Source organism: Takifugu rubripes, chromosome 13, assembly GCF_901000725.2.
Source record: "Takifugu rubripes chromosome 13, fTakRub1.2, whole genome shotgun sequence".
Taxonomy (NCBI): domain Eukaryota; kingdom Metazoa; phylum Chordata; class Actinopteri; order Tetraodontiformes; family Tetraodontidae; genus Takifugu; species Takifugu rubripes.
Window position 1 is genome coordinate 5,884,036 of NC_042297.1, and position 17,777 is coordinate 5,901,812.

The following is a 17,777-nucleotide window of genomic DNA, read 5'->3' on the forward strand; positions in this document are numbered from 1 at the left end:
ATAATTGTATTCTAGCAATTATTACTTAAGTTGATTATGTTTTTGCTTTAAAAATCAATTTATCTCATTTTTATATAAAATATCCTCAACCTTGCAAAAGTATATGATGCCGGAAGTCGATCACTTGACATCACTTCCGTTGCGCGTTTCTAAATGTTTCGCGCCACCAGAGCACGATACTAAATTTAAAGAATGTTAGTAGTTTATCGGTAATGTCCAGATCGTGGGGATGCGTAGCCAATAAGAATGGAATAAAAATAATTTCCTTTTATAGATGCGAGGTTAGTTTATCCCGTGTTTGTTAGATGTAGGCTCACAGCATTGTCTTTATGTGAGCTAATCGGATATTTCATAGCTACCTAAATGACATTAATGGTTTAGTGAAAGTAACCATGAACAGGACAAAATTGAAGAAAACAACGGTAGGTACAGAATTTGAACCGCTGTTTTTAGTAAAGCGTTTTGTTGATCTTTGCAGACAAACTGCATAAAAATACCTACGCTAATATACGAAAACCAGTGAAAATCACCTCATTTTCTGTTCTGTTTATTTTTGTTGATATGCAGTTCAAACATTTGATTAGTTAGGCAGTGTTCCTGAACTGGTTTTTGAGGCTGAAGGAATATATGAATGCATTATCTGACTGGTAGTTTATTGCTATCGCTTGACCTTCCTCTGTTTATTGCCCTTGTGGAATATTTCTACAAGATACACTGTAGAAATTCAAGTTGGTGTTTTTGTTTTGTGATTTCTGTCAGGCAACAGGAGGACAGAAGAACATATCATCCTTCTTTATGTCTAAAAACCAACTACAGGTAAACGGGTTCTGTCATTTATTCGCATACTTGTGTATTGTTATGTTAATCCCGGACCAAGTGTTGCTCAAGATAACATATATTGCCATCTTTCACCAGCACCAATCAGCCACATGAACATGTGTTCTATATTATTGGATATTTTTACAATGAGTTTGTGGATAGAAAAAAAGACACAGTGCACTCCCTATCACCTAAAGGTTAATTAATTTACACATAAGCACAGATATCCAGAGACAAACTCACAGAAATAAGACTACAGCCATAACATCTTTTTGTTTTTCCTGTTTTCAGCATTTCAATCCTTCTTAGTTTTACTGTTATTGCTTTTAGGACTCCACAACCTTAACAAAATTGCCCATTGCCCTCCCTGCACCAGCAAAGCCTGAACCTCACATCAACGACGAAACATCTACGTTCATACCTAATTCTCCATTTAAGAGGAACATTCTTGGGGACATTGATAACCTCCTGCCCTCCTCTCCAGATCTTCTGTATGTCCCAGAAACACCCAAAAGTCAGATGAGGCTTTTCTTGGCTTCTTCCACAGAGAAAAGTGACTGGAGCCCTCAGGCCTGTAGGCCTTTATCTAGAGAGCCACGCATACATCAAATTTTATCAAAAGATGAAGGAAAAACAATAAGTCATTTTTCTTGCACCAGAAAAAGACTCATTAGTCCTCCACAAGAGTCCTACAGTGCCAAGAAGTCAATGAATTCCAATGGGTTGACACAAACAGCCCACAGCCTAAATATTGCCAGGCCTTTTAATGCCATGCAGTCAGATGTTCATAACAAAGGGAATGAAATGTTCATTAGTGCTAAAAGAATAAGTGAAACATCTATAAGAAATGGGACCATGGAGAACAAAACAGGTTATATTTTTACTCAAAAAACAGCTGATTCAAAAGCTTGTGAAAAGCTAAACCCTCACCTGCATGTTAATTTGCACACTGGAGCTGGTCACATGCAGAAATGCAATTTAACAACAGCCACATATGCATTGCTGAAGACTGCAGAAAAGGGAGGGATGGACTGTAACAAGAAGGATGCTGTGAGAACAGAAATTAACTCATCAAAAGGAGACCGAGACAATGGGACTTCGAATCCAGAAGGGGTCAGAGGTATAGTGATTCAGTTATGGGTTGTTGTTTTTTAACGTGTAGAGAACAAATGTCACTGTTGACTCGTGTGTGATGTAGAACTCTTACTGAAGATTTGATCAAGTTATTTTGTGTTTGTGTAGGTAACATGGGACGTAGCCTTTTAACATTAGAAAACAACAGTATTTAGCTGTCCTTTCAAAAAAAATAATGGTTTCTAACGAATGTACTCGTGAATCCTAATTTAAATACAGGAGTGGCATCAGCATGTCAGCTTGACGAGGGGTTGAACGAGTGCTGGTTTGAGGAGCAAATGGATGATGGAGATCATGTCACAGAGGAAAAACCCCAAAAGCCCTGGTGAGAACTGTAGGAAGGGATTTTTTTTAATCCATTTTACTTGACGGTTATTGACTGCCGTGTCCTTAATAATAAAGCTCGTACTTCAGGTTTCAAAAAATATACCTTAAGTGTGCTGCAATGTTTGTGTCCTGTTCATGACAAAATACAGAGAGATGATGGTTGGAAGCACATCTGTCCCTCTGCATCCCTTTAGGAAAGTTCCTGACCATGTCATCCTTTCTGGAGGTCTAAATAATCGCTACTGGGTTTTGGATGTGGAGGAGAGACCTGGCCTCAAAACACTGACTGTCTCATGCTCCAAAACACTGGACTTAACTGAGAAGTGTCTTCTGAAAGATGGATGGTAAAACTATTTCTGGGCCTCCGGCAGCTGTTTAGCTCATATGTTTAATTGTAGCATCTGTCACAAGCTGTGTTGTGTAATTTTTTTTTTTACTGTAAACATCCTTCTGTGGATGTATACAGGGAGATGACACCCGTTAGTATCGGTGATGTGGTTCATCTAGAGGGCCAGTCTGAGGGCGGATCCTGGTTAATAGACAGAGAGAAGGGCTTCCTGGTTTTGCTGCCTGATAGTCTCATCTCAGGTACCAGCATCTCAAGCTCCATCCGCTGCATGAGGCGTGCAGTATTAGGAGATATGTTTAAGGTAAAATAATTTAATTTCATTCTAACTATCAGTCTGACTCAGCATCTTCTACCTAGTCCCTCCACAGATGTTTAACTGGATCTACAAATTCATTATGGGTCATATAAAGATGTGTTACAGGAGTTCCCCTTTGACAGCAGAATGAGTGGTTTTGCCATTATTGTCATGGTTTCTCTTTGCCGTAATTCAGAGTTTTGATGGTGGCTCAAAGCAAATGCTGAATGGTACTATGGTCCATGACGTCTTCCAGAAAGCTGCCACAGCTAAAGATTTTTCCTCAGAGAGTCTCTCAAAGCTGGCTTCTGAGGCTCTGTGCAGCCCTCAGTACCTGCCTGATATGTAAGTGGTTTGTTAGTGTATTTAGAATAATTGTACAGAATCGTGCAGATTAAATATTAAATTGTTTTGGGGTTGTTGTTTTTTTGTTTTGTTTTTTCAAGCATATATTTCACGTAATGTTTGACTGTTGTGCCTCGTCCACATTTCTTCAGGTACTGTTTGGGTGTGAGTCAGGAAGAGATGAAGCAAGAACTGGATGTATATCTGCCCTCACTAGAACACTGGGCTAAGGACTACCTGAATCCCACCTCACCCAAAGCCGTTAGTCTCAAAATGTATGTCCACCTAACAGAAACAAGCAGACACGTTACACATTTACATTTCTGATAAAGGATAAAATAAATCGAGCGTAGTTTTAGCACATTAACAATCTAATGCTGTCTCTTCAGCCCTTGCAACAGCAGACCTCCAGGCAAGTCCCAAGATGCAACAGCTATGGTCAGATTCACTGAGCTGGTAGATATAGAAGAGAATGTTTGGTCGCCAAGATTTGGATTGAAAGGGAAAATAGATGTGACTGCACAAGTTCAGATCCATAGGCCACGAAATGGACAGAATCACAGAATCCAAGAAGAGAGGACCATCCCGCTGGAGCTGAAAACTGGGAGGGAATCCAACTCCATAGAGCATCGCAGTCAGGTTTTGGACTACAGCATTGTCATCTTCGTGGACAGTGAATGGATCAAGTCAAAAGTTTGTTTAATTTTGGTTTTTCTCTGTGTAGGTCATTCTTTACACTTTGATGAGCTTGGAAAGATACAGGCCTGAAGCTGGATTTCTGCTCTACCTCAAGAATGGGAATCTCCACCCTGTAGTGCCCAGCCACATGGACTACAGAGGTACAAGTGCACTCAAATGCTGATCACAGCTTATCACAGAGGGCCTCCATAACTTTCTCTAAAAAAAAAAAAATCTCCGTCAGAGTTGCTGAAGCTAAGAAACACTTTGATTCATCACATTCAAAACTGTGTGGCGAGACAAGGAGAGAAGAGCCGATTGTCACGACTTCCTGACATCCTAACTAACAGACAGCCTTGCCAGTATTGTCCTCAGAGGAGAAACTGTGCTTTATATGAGAGGTAAACAGAGACATTAAGCATTAGCGTTTGTGCTTAAATCTGCAAGTTGTAAATTTGGGTTGCTTTTCTTCCTACTCTCTTCTCTTTCTGCATCCTCCAAGGGCATTGGATAACACCACTGCAGATGCATTGGTGGGCGTTGTCCGTGACTTTCTGCAGCAAGAGACGGGTCATCTGACCCCACCTCACCTGAAATATTTTTCCCACTGGCTGCTGCTCTGTTGTCTTGAGGCTGCCGCCATGGAGACTAAAAACACCCAAAAGAAAATATGGCTTCAGTCACCAGAGGAGAGGTAACAACCAGGCTTCTTCAGTTTTAACCATAAGACATGTAATGTTTGAATACTACAGCTACATTAACGATGGTTTGAATGTTGGAATGATCTGAACTGTGTATTCAGTGAGAAAAAGGGAAGCTGCGTGGGCAATATGCATATCAGTGGCCCAGTGGTGCAGTCCAAAGGAGCTTTCCTCCATCATTTCCAGCGAAGCTGTGCTGTGCCACAGGAAGGTTACCACATTAACGGCTTGGTCAGTGGGGATCACATTGTGGTTAGTGACCAGGAAGGTCGCTTTGTTGGCTTGGCAACAGGATTCCTGTGTGAGGTTAACAAGATGTTCACTTCAGTCAGCTGCACTCTGGATAGGTAAAAATGAATTATCTGGCTCTGGCATCTCAAGTATTTCAACTAAATATGCAGCTGCTTGGTTAAACTCGCACTTTTTAAATGTTTTACAGAGATCTATCGAAGTTCACTGGGGTATTGTTTCGACTGGATGGTTATGAAGGTGTGGTGGGTCTTAGCACACATCTCACTAATCTTTCCAGTCTGATGGAGAATAATCAGGACAGGTAGGTACTGACCCCTGAGACGGACATCTTTGCAACATCCCTCTATAGTCAATGATTACTGCTGATGGAATGACACTTTACGTTACAATGCGGATCATTTGACAGTAACAACCCATGAATTATGTGGACGGGCATCAGGACAATAACAGGCTATGAGTGATTAGCTGCAATCACACTCTCCCCTTCGCCCTGCAAATGTATGAACCTTTCAATACACCTGGCAACAGAAATGGTGAACCGTGCCTCTCCTCCTCCAGCTATAAATTAGGCCTTCAATGAAAAAGATTAACATCAACAAACCTGCAGGACCAGATAAGATGCTGTGTTGCACTTTGAAATGATGTGCCAAACCATCTGGCAGGTGTTTTTCCTCAACATTTTAAACCTAAGGCTCACTACAGTCCATGTCAGCCTCAAGATCTCCGTCATTCTGCCCGTGATCACTAAAAGAAATCATCTGTAACCTGCTTGAATGACTACTGCCCTGTCGCTCTGGCTCCAGGGATCATGCTGTGCTTAGAGAAGATCTTCCTAAAACACATCAAGGTCAACATCCCTGCTGGTCTGAATTTATATCAGTTCAACGAGAGGGAGGATCAAAGTAGGATGCAGTCTCCATTGCACTTCCCCAGCTGTGACCCACCTGCAGCATCCTAAAAGTTACATTAAGAGCCTATTTTTGTCTTCAGCATTCACCACAATAATCCCTAACAATTCGACAGTGATGCTCCACAGACTGTCATTGGATCAGGACCTTCCTCACCAACAGGCCTCAGGTGGTGAGCATGGGAAACGGCACATCCTCCACACTGGTCCTAAGCACAGGTACACTTTAGGGCTGCATTCTCAGCTGAGTCTTCTGCACTCATTTCCGTTCCACAAACATGGGCTTGAAGAACGCAGTGGACCCCACTGTCAGCAAGACCAAGGAGATCATCCTCCTTGTTTACGGGAAGCTACTGAGCCTGGTGACAACATAGAATTACTGGCATCCACATCACATCTGACCTGACCCGTTGCTTTGACACAACGTTGTAAAGGAGGCTTGACAAAGACTCTTCATCCTCAGGAAGCTGAAACAAGCTGGATGCTCCCCTCCGCCAATGACACAATTCTATAGCGGTGTGGTCTGGCAGCTGCACGACTCGGAGGACAGGAAGCCCGGGAAATGAAAACAGCACATGGGGTGGGGGGAGTCCTCTTCCACAACTTGAATCAAGAAGAAAGTCCAGAACAAGGCCTGACCTTGCCACTAACCCCACACATGCATCTTTTTTAGCCCCGAGCAGTCCAATACGAACATGCACTCACACAATGTGTGATAAAGAACTGAGTCTTGCACTTCTGCACTAAATAACTCCTTATTGCTCCTACAGATTTATATTTGCCGTTTTTATCAATATGTGATTTTTATGATTTATAGCTGGGAGAATTTTTTTTTTTAATGCATGTCATGCGAAAACATAAGGACAAAGATTCATTATTCTATTACTGCAGCTTAAAATGTCACTTTATTACTACTGTCACTTTTTGCTCTAGTGCACTGAGCACTTTATAGTCTGACTACTTTACTCTTAGATTTGGTATTGATTTGTTAGATGCTCAAATGGAAAGGACTGCTAGTAGAGCCAGAAATCTTTCACAGTTTTTATTCAAATTATTTGTCTCATCAGTGCTCGTCTGAGGGAGCTGGTTGTTGACCTTCGTCCTCCAGAGTTTATTTGCAGCCTCAGCTCAGTTCTGCCAAGAGAGACCAAGGACACGGTGGCCAGCATCCTCAAAGGTTGTTACTTGTTGTAGGTTGTAATTCAATTTCCCCACGGGGGATGAATAAAGTTCTTCTTAATCTTACCCAGCTCACAATTATAGGCAGCACAGACACAACAGCAGAATGCCTCAGTTAGTTTCATGCATGTCTTTGTAGGTCTCAACAAACCACAGAAACAGGCAATGAAGAAGGTGTTGTTATCAAAGGACTATACACTGATTGTTGGTATGCCAGGCACAGGCAAAACTACAACCATCTGCACCCTGGTAAACTCAAAACACAGACCCACACGCTTAGCCTCATGTCATCTCTGTTGAAGTAATGATCTCCTGCTTTTCTCACACCTGTGAATTTTCTTCCAGGTTCGCATCCTTTATACATGTGGTTTCAGTGTGTTGCTGACCAGCTACACACATTCTGCTGTTGACAACATCCTGCTGAAACTCAAGCGTTTCCGTGTTGGGTTTCTGCGTCTTGGGCAGGCACAGAAGGTGCACAATCATATGTAGTTTTTGTAGAATACTGAGCAATTAAAGTATAAACATTACAGTCTCAGAATTCTTGAGATGCTGAAGTTTGATGACTACATTTTTAGGGAGGTGTTTCCAGGATTCTTTGTGACTGTAATCACCTCTTCTTTCATCCCATCAGGTTCATCCTGAGATTCTTTCATACACGGAGGAAAGTGCTCGGAGGAGGGGGGTTCACTCTCTGTCACAGCTGGAGCAGCTTTACAACAAGGAGGTGATATATCTAAAATAAAACAAAAGAATGAATAATTTCCAATCTATATTTAGAGCCTGTGTTAATAAAGTGATCCTCTTCCCTCTTACTAGCTTGTAGTGGGAACCACCTGTATGGGCATCAAACATCCCATTTTTACCCGTCGCAGGTTTGATTTCTGCATCGTAGATGAAGCCTCTCAAATCAGCCAGCCTATCTGCATAGGACCACTGTTTTATGCCAAGAGATTTGTGCTGGTTGGAGACCACCAACAGCTGCCACCTATAGTACAGAATCAGGAAGCGAGGTACAATATGTGTGTAGTTAATTCAAGTATAAAGTCATTTTATAATTGCCGTTTAGCAGAGTGAAACCGGGTTCAGTTTTTATATCTGCGCCTGTGTTTCTTTTAAGGTCACGTGGAATGGATGAAAGTCTGTTTAAACGCTTGGAACTTCATAGTGAAGCTGTGGTGCAACTCAATGTGCAATATCGAATGAATCGGTAAACCCACTCACTGAAAAGTAGTTTCTCTCAGGTGTACCCTCTATAATCAATGTTTGGTCTTTGTGTTTTGTTTTTAGGCAGATAATGTCACTCAGTAACTCCTTGATGTATGAGGGCAGGCTGGAGTGCGGATCAGAGAGGACGGCCACAGCACTGATCACCCTTCCCTTCCTGCCCTCAGTCCTGTCTGAGCTTGGTTCCCACTCTGCAGCAGATCCTCAGCAAGACCTGGCTTGGATACAGGCTACAATTTTGCCAAGCAACCCTGTTTGTTTCCTTGATTGCTCAGTGGTTCGTATAATTAACTGCCAAAATTTTTAACCTGTGAAATGTTGAGGTTGGAATCTGCTGAGAAAAAAATCTATTTTTTTAGGTTCCAGCATTGGAGACTGTTGAGCAGGGAGGAATAAGCAACCACACTGAGGCTGTTGTCATTCGTAAACTACTTTTGCTGCTAATAAAGGTTCCTTGCTGTTGCATTCATCAAGTAATTGTAGTTTTGGCATTTTTGCTGGTTCCTTGCTATTGTTCATCCTCTGTTTACTTTCATTTTCAGGCAGGGTGTAAACCCAGTGACATAGGTGTTATCGCCCCCTACAGGCAGCAGTTAAGGACAATCTCTGGTCTGCTTCAGTCTTCTGTCTTTACTGGTGTGGAGGTCAACACTGTGGACAGGTACCAGGGTCGGGACAAAAGCCTGATCATTTTGTCTTTTGTCAGGAGTACCACAGCGGAGGGAACTGTAAGTATTTCCTTGTTTTGCCTCATTGACTGGGCAGTTAAGTTGACCTGATCTTGTTTTTCCCTAATCCACAGTTAGGAGAGCTGCTGAAGGACTGGCGCCGCCTTAATGTAGCCATTACCAGAGCCAAAAACAAGCTGCTGATGGTGGGCTCTGCCACAACACTACAACGATACTCTCCTGTGGAGAAACTGCTCAACCATTTACAACAAGAAAATATGATATCCTTCATAAAATATAAGAATTGTTGCCACTCTGAAGAGTCACTTGACTCCAGTGGAAATGCATATGGTCTTTTATTTACTGTAAAATCTTTATTTTGTTAGGAAGGGACTCATCATGGTGTCAATAGAGATTTCAAATAACCTAACTTAAACCAAACTCAAATTTTTGAATTCCTGAACCATTTTCACATTATTCAGCTTCCACCAGCTGCACACAAGGCGCTTCCAGATATGGTCCTGTAATGGAGGAGCAACCGAGTGGACATTGACATGGACATGGATGTCTGTCTACCAGCAGAATAAAGTCAGGAGTCCAGGAGTCAGACAGCCAATCCTTGAAATTTCAGGGTTTATTTTAAAAAGGTGTTTTGTTTGTTAAAATTGCAACATTAAGATGCTATTTAGCAGCTTTTCCCATTTTTTCTTTTTCTTTAAAGAACCAGATTGAGTGGACTGACATAGTAACTAGACAAACACTAAGACGAGCTTGTTTTTTATTCTTGAAGTCACATAAACAGCTGATGACAATGCTGTGAATAATATTTGGAGTGGGAATAATAATTTGGAATGTGAATTGAGTCTCTTCTTTTGGTCAGGTCAGGATATGAAGTGCTGGAACTGATACTGTGAATCAAATGTCAGCTAACCTGAACATTTCAGCAGTACATATTTATGTTTCTATACCTCACAGCACTGACAATCCAGAATGCAAATATGTGTTTGTTTGTTTTTTAAATCTTGTGATTTGTTCGGTTTTATAATTAATACCGGTAATACAGTTGTAGTTTATGGCTTTGCGTCCAGGTGTTTATATTAAAGATTTTCACATTAAATAAGCAGCCTGAAGACTCTCTTGATCAAATGATGTACAAGTGCTCATCGATAGGTCGGTCACTGCACCGTTCTGTGCCTACAGTGTAATTGTTCCTTTCAGTACAGTAACAGCTTTTCCACTTATGTGAATTCTTTCATCCTTCACTTCTAGCTGGAGCTCTCCGCCTCGACTGGAGCACTGATATGCTGCCGGACCATAGAATAAAGAATGTTGGTATTGACAGAATCAAAGAAACTTTTGAAAGTTCAGGGTGGAAATAGTGTGGGTAATTTATTTACCATGCATTTTAGTCTTTCCTAGCTTCTGGGACCAGTAGCCACCCAGTACAGTATGAGCAGAACCTGCAGGGACAAATGATTACCTTATCCATATATTACATTATACATTTACTAGTGTGTGCTGAGATTTAGCTTCTGCTTACACACAAATCACTTGTTGCGTGAAGCTTTTTACCCTTTACTCAACATGCATGTGTGTGGTTTGTTAATGGTTACCAGTGACTGGATCTTCAGGAATGCCATTCCAGGGAGCAAAGTATCTGGAGTAGAAATCATATCCAGGTTTGCTGTCGGGAGATCCTGTAGGGAATCAGGAACTGTGTTCATCGATGAACACGTGACCAGAGACCTGTACTGGCTCAGTAAATACTTTAGTAAATACCTTTGAGGGTGATGATGAGTCCTTTGACTCTTCCACTTGTCTCATTTCTCTGCAGAGCAACAGGGTCAACTTTCAGGCTTGTTAACACTGACCTGTACAAAAAAAATATTGCATGTTGAACTGGGAATGCAACCTGAGCCAGAGAAAATCAGGCATATGCGGCCCGCGTGCTACTTGATTTAGGGATTAACAGTAATGAAGATAACCACTTTTTTGCCCAGATTATTTTGTGTGTGTGTGTGCGTGTGTAACCTGTTGCAGCTATCAGCTAGACGGATCAGTAGTTTTTTGGTACTAGAACTAAAACACACATCCTGGACTGGGTTGTTTCCAACTGCAGTCTGTCTCACACACACACAGCAGCAGCAGATAATCAAAAACATGACACAGTCAGGAATGTTTAATGATTAATCCTTTAAATATCTCGAATTTAAATGTCCAGTCTAACTGACCTTGATGATGTCTCTGAACTCATTTGGATCCTTAAAAAAGATTTTGTAAAAACAGGAATTAGAATTGGCCACTGACATAATTAGGAAAGGTTCATGTACTTTATGTAGTTACAGTAAATGAATAATAGAAAGTGATTCAGTTGTGTTGATCATGATTTCTAGCTCTTTGTTCCATCTGTAGATCCCTCTTTAGCTGCAACACATGTTTTTTCCAGCTGTTAGTGAAGCTGCAGCCTACTTGCTGAACTGGGGTGTTGAGAGGAAAGTCCATCAGATATGCTGCCTCCTGCATGGAAACAGCCAGATCCCCACTCCTTGTCTCAAACACCAGTGTGTGGTTGACATTCTCTAACAAACACAAGCCAAAAGTTATGTTAACCAGGTGCAAATACACATTATCAAGAAGCATGCACGGGATGTTTAAGGGTATTATTGAAGACTCACTCATATGCTGGAAGAGCACGGCTGCAGAGGCCAGAGTGGCGTGACCACACAGACTCACTTCAGTGGTGGGCGTAAACCATCGTAGGTGGAATCTTGAGCCTGGTAATTACAGAACATGAGGGTTGTCATAATCATTGAAATTATGAAATATTGAACAAATCTGGTCCAACCTGTGGTAAAATTGTCAGAGGGGTCGAGCACAGAGATAAAAGTTGTTTCTGACAGATTCATCTCGGCTGCAATCTTCTGATATAGCTCATCCCTCAGCTCCTGTTAGAAACACAATCATTACACCATAAAACATGCTCAGGCCATGCGTATGAAAACACGACTGCAAACAGCATTGTCATTTTGCCACACGTTTTCTCATTTATGCTTTCAGAGGATTCACTTTAAGGCCAACATCCACACTCACCTGTTGTAGCAGACAAACTGCTGCAGGGTTCCCTTCAAATTGTACATTAGTAAAGGCATCTATTGTAAATACTGGGATCTCCATGACTGTTAGGCGCTGAGTTTAGAGTAATAGAGAGCATGTGGTCTCCCAGCAGTCAGTCTGTGAACTTTGAACAATCTTTCAGATGCACTTTGGTCTCACCTCACTGCCAGACTTTTATTAAACAAGTTGGAAAGAGACCTGTGACGTCAGGGGGGAAAGATGGATGGTCCTCATTTTTATTCGTAAAAATAAGTAATAGATTATGTAGTTTATTGCCATTACTAATAATCAGTATAAATAGCAGCCGCAGTGGAAATACAAAAATGGGTCCTACTATACTTACGTCATTATTATGCGTACCATAGTCTCGCGAGAACATACCTGAGCTTGGTTGTTAGCGGTGCTACCTGAGACTAGTGACAGGAGCAGGAGACTGGGAACAAGCTCTGGCTGTAAGATATTTGAATCGTTTTCAGACAATTGATGCCGTCGTATGTGACGTCATTGTCTGTGGGAAAATATCCCGTGTGCATTGTTCGCATCTGACGTGGGATATATGGTGTAATTTGTCTTGTACTTTGACCGTTGCTATTGCCCTACAGTTAGCCGGGAGCCTGCTAATGGCTAACGGTATCAAGCTAACATGGAGCACGAAGGTCCGGCTGTAACGAAACGTTAGCATTAGCTAACCGAGTTTGTAGCATGGCAAATTTATTAACTTCATACGAAGTTGTGTTATCAAACGGTACACAGCCAGGATAATTTGGCAGGCGTTAATGAGTTGAAATTGCGTTGTCTGAGCCACAAGTTTTATGTTAATAGGAAATATCTAAGCGTTAACTTAAGTTTAAGCGGCGTCTCATTGGTTTAATTGTACATTATTGATTGTCTTGCTGCTTGACATTGACTTTAATTTCGAGTGCAGAAGGTATTTATTGAAAACTAAAACCTGTTATAACTAACATCTATATATTGACATTTAAATAGGAATAAATGGCACAAAATAAATGGTCCCTTGTAAAATTAATGTTTATTTAACCTAGTTTATCTTATTTGAACGCTTGTCTTTCGCATTGTCACACCCGCAGTCATGAGGCTTCACGTCCGAGTTCAGCCACCTCATGAGCAGCCAAGGGCATCTGGTTGGTCCTTTGGTTGAAGCTTTGATGTGAAGCTGCCTCCAATCAACCTGGATGATTAAGAAACCTACAGGAACATGGTAACTCACGGTTCTCCTGTTGTGTTGTAGGAATTGAGGATGTCTTTGAATGACGAGGGTTATGTGGTCCGGATCAGAGGTTTGCCCTGGTCCTGTACACAGGAGGAGGTTGCTGGTTTCTTCTCTGGTAAGAATAATAGTAATCATACAGTTGGTGCAAGAGAACACATCAAGTCATTTTAACCATTCTACCTTTATGCACAGACTGTGACATCATTGGAAAAGTGAACGGCGTGTGCTTTACCTATTCCAAAGAGGGTCGGCCCAGTGGAGAGGCCTTCATCGAACTCAAAACAGCAGAGGATTTCAAGAATGCACTGGCAAAGGACCGGAAATATATGGGCCACCGATACATCGAGGGTGAGTCTGGTGGGCAGAGCATTCAATGACCCGCATCAGAGCCAAATGAGTTTAAAAATCATTTTCCAAACTTAACTATTTTTGCAGGTCCTAATATTTTCCGCTAAATGTTTCTCTTTGATTTAGTGTTCAAGTCGAACCGCAGTGAGATGGACTGGGTGCTGAAACGCAGCGGTCCTGCTGACTATGACAGCTGCAGCGGTTGCACCCTGAGGCTCAGAGGTCTTCCATTTGGCTGCAGCAAAGAGGAGATTGTTCAGTTCTTTTCAGGTAAACATTAACATCAAATATTTGCCTTGATTCCCCGATTAACTTTGATCTATGTAAATCTTTAATAATACTCAGAAAAACACACGTCTCTGTGCCACTCTGTGATGTTAAGATGGATGTTTATGGAAAATTATTTGCAGGAAGTTGTGGCCATTTTAGTCTCTGTCCAATCAATAAGATTTATGAAAGGATTATATTATAAATGTTTCTGCTCAATATCTCCCTGATGTCCATGTTTTTCCACAGTACGCGAAACTAGGCAAAAAGATTATTCTTCTGTGACAGGCTGCAGTGCAGGGTCAGGGGTCAGCAGTGGACCTTGTAGGTTTGACCAGGATGCAGAACTAACTGAAAAAAAAAAATTAAGTGGTGCCTTTAAATGACTTGTCAGTTACATGTACCGTATTTTCGCGACCACAAGGCGCACCGTATTAAAAGGCGTAGTCTCAGTTACGGGTGCTATTTCTGTATTTAACACATACATAAGGTGCACCGGATTATAGGGCGCGGGCATGGTAAAACATACCGGTACACTAGCTTAAAACATGAATGCTAGCATGTATTTAGCAATGTACTCACGTTATTTTTTGAACAATCCTCATCCACAAATCCATCAAAGTCCTCATCTTCTGTATCCGAAATGAACAGCTGCGCTAGTTCTCCATCGAACACGCCAGGTTCCCCCTTGTCATTGTCAGATTCAGTCTCGTTGCCGTGCAGCTCCTTGTAAATGATGGCGGCTTTTGCAAAAGCCGAAAAGCATTTACAGATTTCGGAACTTGGTGCACACATAAGACACACCGTCCATTTTGGAGACTTCTAAGTGCGCCTTATGGCTGCGAAAATACAGTAAGCTGTAGAGACATTTCTCCTGTCAAGGTCATTTAACTGGTGACAGTGAACAATTCAATAGACACAAAAGGAAGTAATGCTGTACGTCTACCTTCAATATGCAATATCAGTTATTCTGGTAGTCTTTATATTTTCGTATAAGTGAAACAACTGTCAACTTTATTCAATTAAACCATCTGCCAGCTCAGCAGCGGGTTTTGTTCTATCTATTCTATCTCTCAGTTTCCATACCGACCTCTGTATTTATGTGTGCTTGGGTTGAAGGGTTGAGAATCGTGCCAAATGGGATTACTCTTCCAGTGGACTACCAGGGGAGGAGCACAGGGGAAGCCTTCGTGCAGTTTGCTTCAAAGGAGATAGCAGAAAAGGCTCTGGGGAAACACAAGGAAAGAATAGGGCACAGGTGGGACAGACGGGAAAGGGACGGGCTGGATCTGGGCTGGTGTTCTCTTTTGGGGGGGGTCGTAGAGTAATTTTGGTATGTGTAATGAAATAAAGTTTGGTGTGGTTTACTTGAATTATTATGGTAAATATTTAAGTGGTTAATTGGGTGGGTCATGTAATCTATGTTAAAATGACAGTGGGAGGGGTTGATGGTGTCATGTTTTGTAACTATGGTAGGGAAAAGGATGAAAGATCATGTGTAGGATCGTAAAGTAGAAAAAGTGTGGAACCTTAACAGAAGAAAGTGAAGACTTTTTTAAGTTTCACACGGGTTTCTGCTGATCTCCAAAATATTGCACTTTGTAAAGAGTTTTTTTTATTACAAATATCAAAGGTGAGGTTAAACTACAGATATGAGAGCAGCTAATGATTGGAGTTTTTGATCAAAGCTTAGCGTCTTAGTTCTATTTCCACTCTGTAACCTCTCCTCTGCTCTCTCCCACCTCATGGACTTTTCACATCATAGGTATATAGAGATTTTTAAGAGCAGCCGTAATGAGATCAGAGCCTATTATGAGTTGCCACGGAGGGGGATGGGAGGCCAGAGACCAGGGCCTTATGATAGACCCATGATCAGTGGCCCCAGAGGAGGATTCTTTGGACCAGGGCCCGGACGCGGGGGTTCCCTGATGGAGCCGATGAGGAGTGGAGGGGGCTATGGAGGAGGTGAGATTGTAGTGAAATTGGTATCTGAGGTTATTCCCTTTTTCTTTTAACTCTGTTGACCTTTTACGAGTGTTATTTATTTTTGTAGTTTACGTCGTGGTTACAGTGACGCGAACAGCTTCTCCATTTTGTTGTTGATGGATTTCCTCTTTGTGACTGTCTGGTTGTTCCAGGTTACACGAGTTTTGATGGCTACAATGGTTTCAACAACTATTCCTTTGGTAACGGCATGTTTGATGAGCGACTGAGAGGGGAGAGAGGTGGAAGAGGTAAAGTCCAAAATTCATTCAGGGTAATGTTTGAAAAACCTACATGAGGTGTATTTAACCATTTACTGACCAGCTTGATTATCTGGTTATTTTAAACATGATGATTTAAAAATGATCAATTTTCTTAAATAGATTGACTATTAAAGTGCTTTTTTTTCCTGTCATTATCTTTGCAGGAAGTCGTCAAAATGAAACCACAAGCTCTCACAGTAGGTTCTCCCAAGATTTCACTCAGGTGATCAGAAACATTGAAATCAGTAACAAGTGTGTTCTTAGGGATGGGGGGTCATGGCTACAGCGGTCAAAATGACGGTGGCCCCGGGTTTCACAGTGGCCACTTTGTTCACATGAGGGGTTTACCTTTCCGTGCTACAGAGGGCGACGTCGCTAAAGTGAGTAACACTTCTATCAAAGGTCTGAAGAAGCCTCTGTGCTTTCAAAAGCATTCACTCTGTTTTAATGTCCCATTTTTTTTTTCCCTTAGTTCTTCTCTCCGTTAAATCCACTGCGAGTCCACATTGATTTCGCCCCCAATGGCAAGTCGACTGGAGAAGCAGACGTAGAGTTCCGCTCACATGAAGATGCAGTGGCAGCCATGTCTAAAGACAAGAATCACATGCGTATGTCCCCGGTTTCCTCCAAATGATGCTCGATACAAAACATAATCAAACACAAACTTTGGTGATCCAGGACATTTTTCCATAGGAAAATATTCACTCAAGGTGCATTTCTCCTTCACAGAACATCGCTACATTGAACTGTTTCTTAACTCGACATCCAGTGGTGCATCTGAACTGGGTGAGTTTCTGCCTGTTCTGTGGCTAAATCTGAAAGCTTGTGTATCATCACATGATCAAGTTATCTGTTGTATGACAGATCAAATGAACGATTTCTTTTCTCTTCAGGTCGTGGTGGGGGTAACTACTACAGTAATTCAGGAGGGGGCAGTGGTTCCCGGAGTAGTGGACTTAGAAATTCTTACTGATTCATTTTTCCAGTCCATCCTGATGTTTGTTTCCCACTTATAATTGGCCACATTTTCATGATTATTTTAATTCAGGGGTTAATCTGAAGTCTCACGTGTTGTTTTTTTTTTAAACTGCAAGTTTTTTTTAACTTAAATGTCACATAAGATATTAGAACAATTGAATTTAGATCCTAATGGCACCATTCTACTGATCCTCTGGACTCATGAACAAAAGTGGTAATTTATTTTTTCAGAATTTTAAATTATAGCTGATTGGAACATCGAGGTGTTAGTTTTAGTCATTGAGATGCAGTTTGCATGGTGATGTTTGTATCTCAGTGTTGATAAATGTACATTTTTGCAGAAGCGGTGTGAAGATGAAGCACAAATGGATAAGGGAAAAATTATCTTGAGATAAAAGTTGCCATGTTGAGGGAGCCTCTGCTCTGCAGGAGTGATTTCTTTCTTTTCTCCCCAGCAGAACATTTGATTGTTCTTTTTAACACAGTGATTCTGATTTTCACATTAGCCTTCCTGCTTGAAATTTTGATAAATGTGAGCCGTGTGCATTTTTTTTTTATTATCTATAAACGTTTTCACACTTCATTGAAGAACTTAAGTTGAATATTCAGTACAATAAATTCTCTATATTTGAGCTGTAAGATAGCTTGTGCGGCAGTTGTACATTTTGCTGAATAAATTTTATATTTAATCCTCTTTGTCTTTGAAACTTTG

At 41.4% G+C, this 17,777-nt stretch overlaps 3 protein-coding genes across 6 annotated transcripts; 2 read left to right on the plus strand and 1 right to left on the minus strand.

Annotated features, from left to right (window-relative positions):
* Nucleotides 1-118: 118 nt before the first annotated feature.
* Nucleotides 119-9,994, plus strand: dna2 (DNA replication helicase/nuclease 2). 2 transcript variants are annotated; one of them, XR_003890400.1, is made up of 25 exons: nt 119-422; nt 760-816; nt 1,150-1,939; nt 2,173-2,278; nt 2,475-2,624; nt 2,747-2,930; nt 3,121-3,269; nt 3,422-3,544; nt 3,659-3,908; nt 3,994-4,108; nt 4,192-4,348; nt 4,450-4,641; nt 4,750-4,995; nt 5,088-5,201; nt 6,875-6,984; nt 7,126-7,235; nt 7,332-7,460; nt 7,621-7,713; nt 7,806-7,999; nt 8,107-8,196; nt 8,277-8,490; nt 8,573-8,686; nt 8,800-8,941; nt 9,016-9,162; nt 9,355-9,994. XR_003890400.1 is itself a non-coding variant. In XM_011609594.2 (25 exons), exons 1-25 carry the CDS (start codon nt 393-395, stop codon nt 9,406-9,408), a joined length of 4,080 nt encoding a protein of 1,359 aa, XP_011607896.1. In that variant the 5' UTR covers nt 120-392; the 3' UTR covers nt 9,409-9,994. The 2 variants fall into 2 exon arrangements, 1 of the variants encoding a protein (XP_011607896.1); XM_011609594.2 differs by having other exon boundaries at nt 120-422; nt 8,573-8,662; nt 8,756-8,941.
* pbld (phenazine biosynthesis like protein domain containing) lies at nt 9,642-13,599 on the minus strand. Of its 2 annotated transcripts, XM_029845687.1 has the most exons (11): nt 13,459-13,599; nt 13,224-13,338; nt 11,727-11,826; nt 11,557-11,655; nt 11,351-11,460; nt 11,113-11,142; nt 10,913-11,001; nt 10,661-10,752; nt 10,495-10,578; nt 10,279-10,341; nt 9,642-10,185 (listed from the first exon to the last, which is right to left on the minus strand). In XM_029845687.1, exons 3-11 carry the CDS (start codon nt 11,785-11,787, stop codon nt 10,076-10,078), a joined length of 738 nt encoding a protein of 245 aa, XP_029701547.1. In that variant the 5' UTR covers nt 11,788-11,826; nt 13,224-13,338; nt 13,459-13,599; the 3' UTR covers nt 9,642-10,075. The 2 variants fall into 2 exon arrangements, with proteins under 2 accessions (XP_029701547.1, XP_003969511.1); XM_003969462.3 differs by lacking the exons at nt 13,224-13,338; nt 13,459-13,599 and adding an exon at nt 11,972-12,186 and having other exon boundaries at nt 9,643-10,185.
* On the plus strand, nt 12,320-17,750 carry hnrnph3 (heterogeneous nuclear ribonucleoprotein H3 (2H9)). Of its 2 annotated transcripts, XM_011609596.2 has the most exons (12): nt 12,320-12,447; nt 13,245-13,341; nt 13,419-13,574; nt 13,701-13,844; nt 14,961-15,099; nt 15,607-15,806; nt 15,980-16,075; nt 16,252-16,284; nt 16,352-16,467; nt 16,560-16,695; nt 16,817-16,873; nt 16,981-17,750. In XM_011609596.2, exons 2-12 carry the CDS (start codon nt 13,254-13,256, stop codon nt 17,058-17,060), a joined length of 1,245 nt encoding a protein of 414 aa, XP_011607898.1. In that variant the 5' UTR covers nt 12,320-12,447; nt 13,245-13,253; the 3' UTR covers nt 17,061-17,750. The 2 variants fall into 2 exon arrangements, with proteins under 2 accessions (XP_011607898.1, XP_029701546.1); XM_029845686.1 differs by lacking the exons at nt 12,320-12,447; nt 13,245-13,341; nt 13,419-13,574 and having other exon boundaries at nt 13,707-13,844; nt 14,091-15,099.
* The last annotated feature ends 27 nt before the right edge of the window (nt 17,751-17,777 follow it).

Bases quoted from the DNA above. Each gene is read 5' to 3' on its own strand.
- dna2 (XM_011609594.2), top strand. From the start codon at position 393: ATGAACAGGACAAAATTGAAGAAAACAACG. The intron at 1,940-2,172 runs GTATAGTGATTC...ATTTAAATACAG, and splicing joins GAATCCAGAAGGGGTCAGAG to GAGTGGCATCAGCATGTCAG. The intron at 2,931-3,120 runs GTAAAATAATTT...GCCGTAATTCAG, and splicing joins TATTAGGAGATATGTTTAAG to AGTTTTGATGGTGGCTCAAA.
- pbld (XM_003969462.3), bottom strand. From the start codon at position 12,055: ATGGAGATCCCAGTATTTACAATAGATGCCTTTACTAATGTACAATTT. The intron at 11,461-11,556 runs GTGAGTCTTCAA...TGTGTTTGTTAG, and splicing joins CGTGCTCTTCCAGCATATGA to AGAATGTCAACCACACACTG. The intron at 10,579-10,660 runs GTATTTACTAAA...GATTCCCTACAG, and splicing joins ACTCATCATCACCCTCAAAG to GATCTCCCGACAGCAAACCT.
- hnrnph3 (XM_011609596.2), top strand. From the start codon at position 13,254: ATGTCTTTGAATGACGAGGGTTATGTGGTCCGGATCAGAGGTTTGCCC. The intron at 15,100-15,606 runs GTGGGACAGACG...TTCACATCATAG, and splicing joins AAGGAAAGAATAGGGCACAG to GTATATAGAGATTTTTAAGA. The intron at 16,076-16,251 runs GTAAAGTCCAAA...TTATCTTTGCAG, and splicing joins AGGGGAGAGAGGTGGAAGAG to GAAGTCGTCAAAATGAAACC.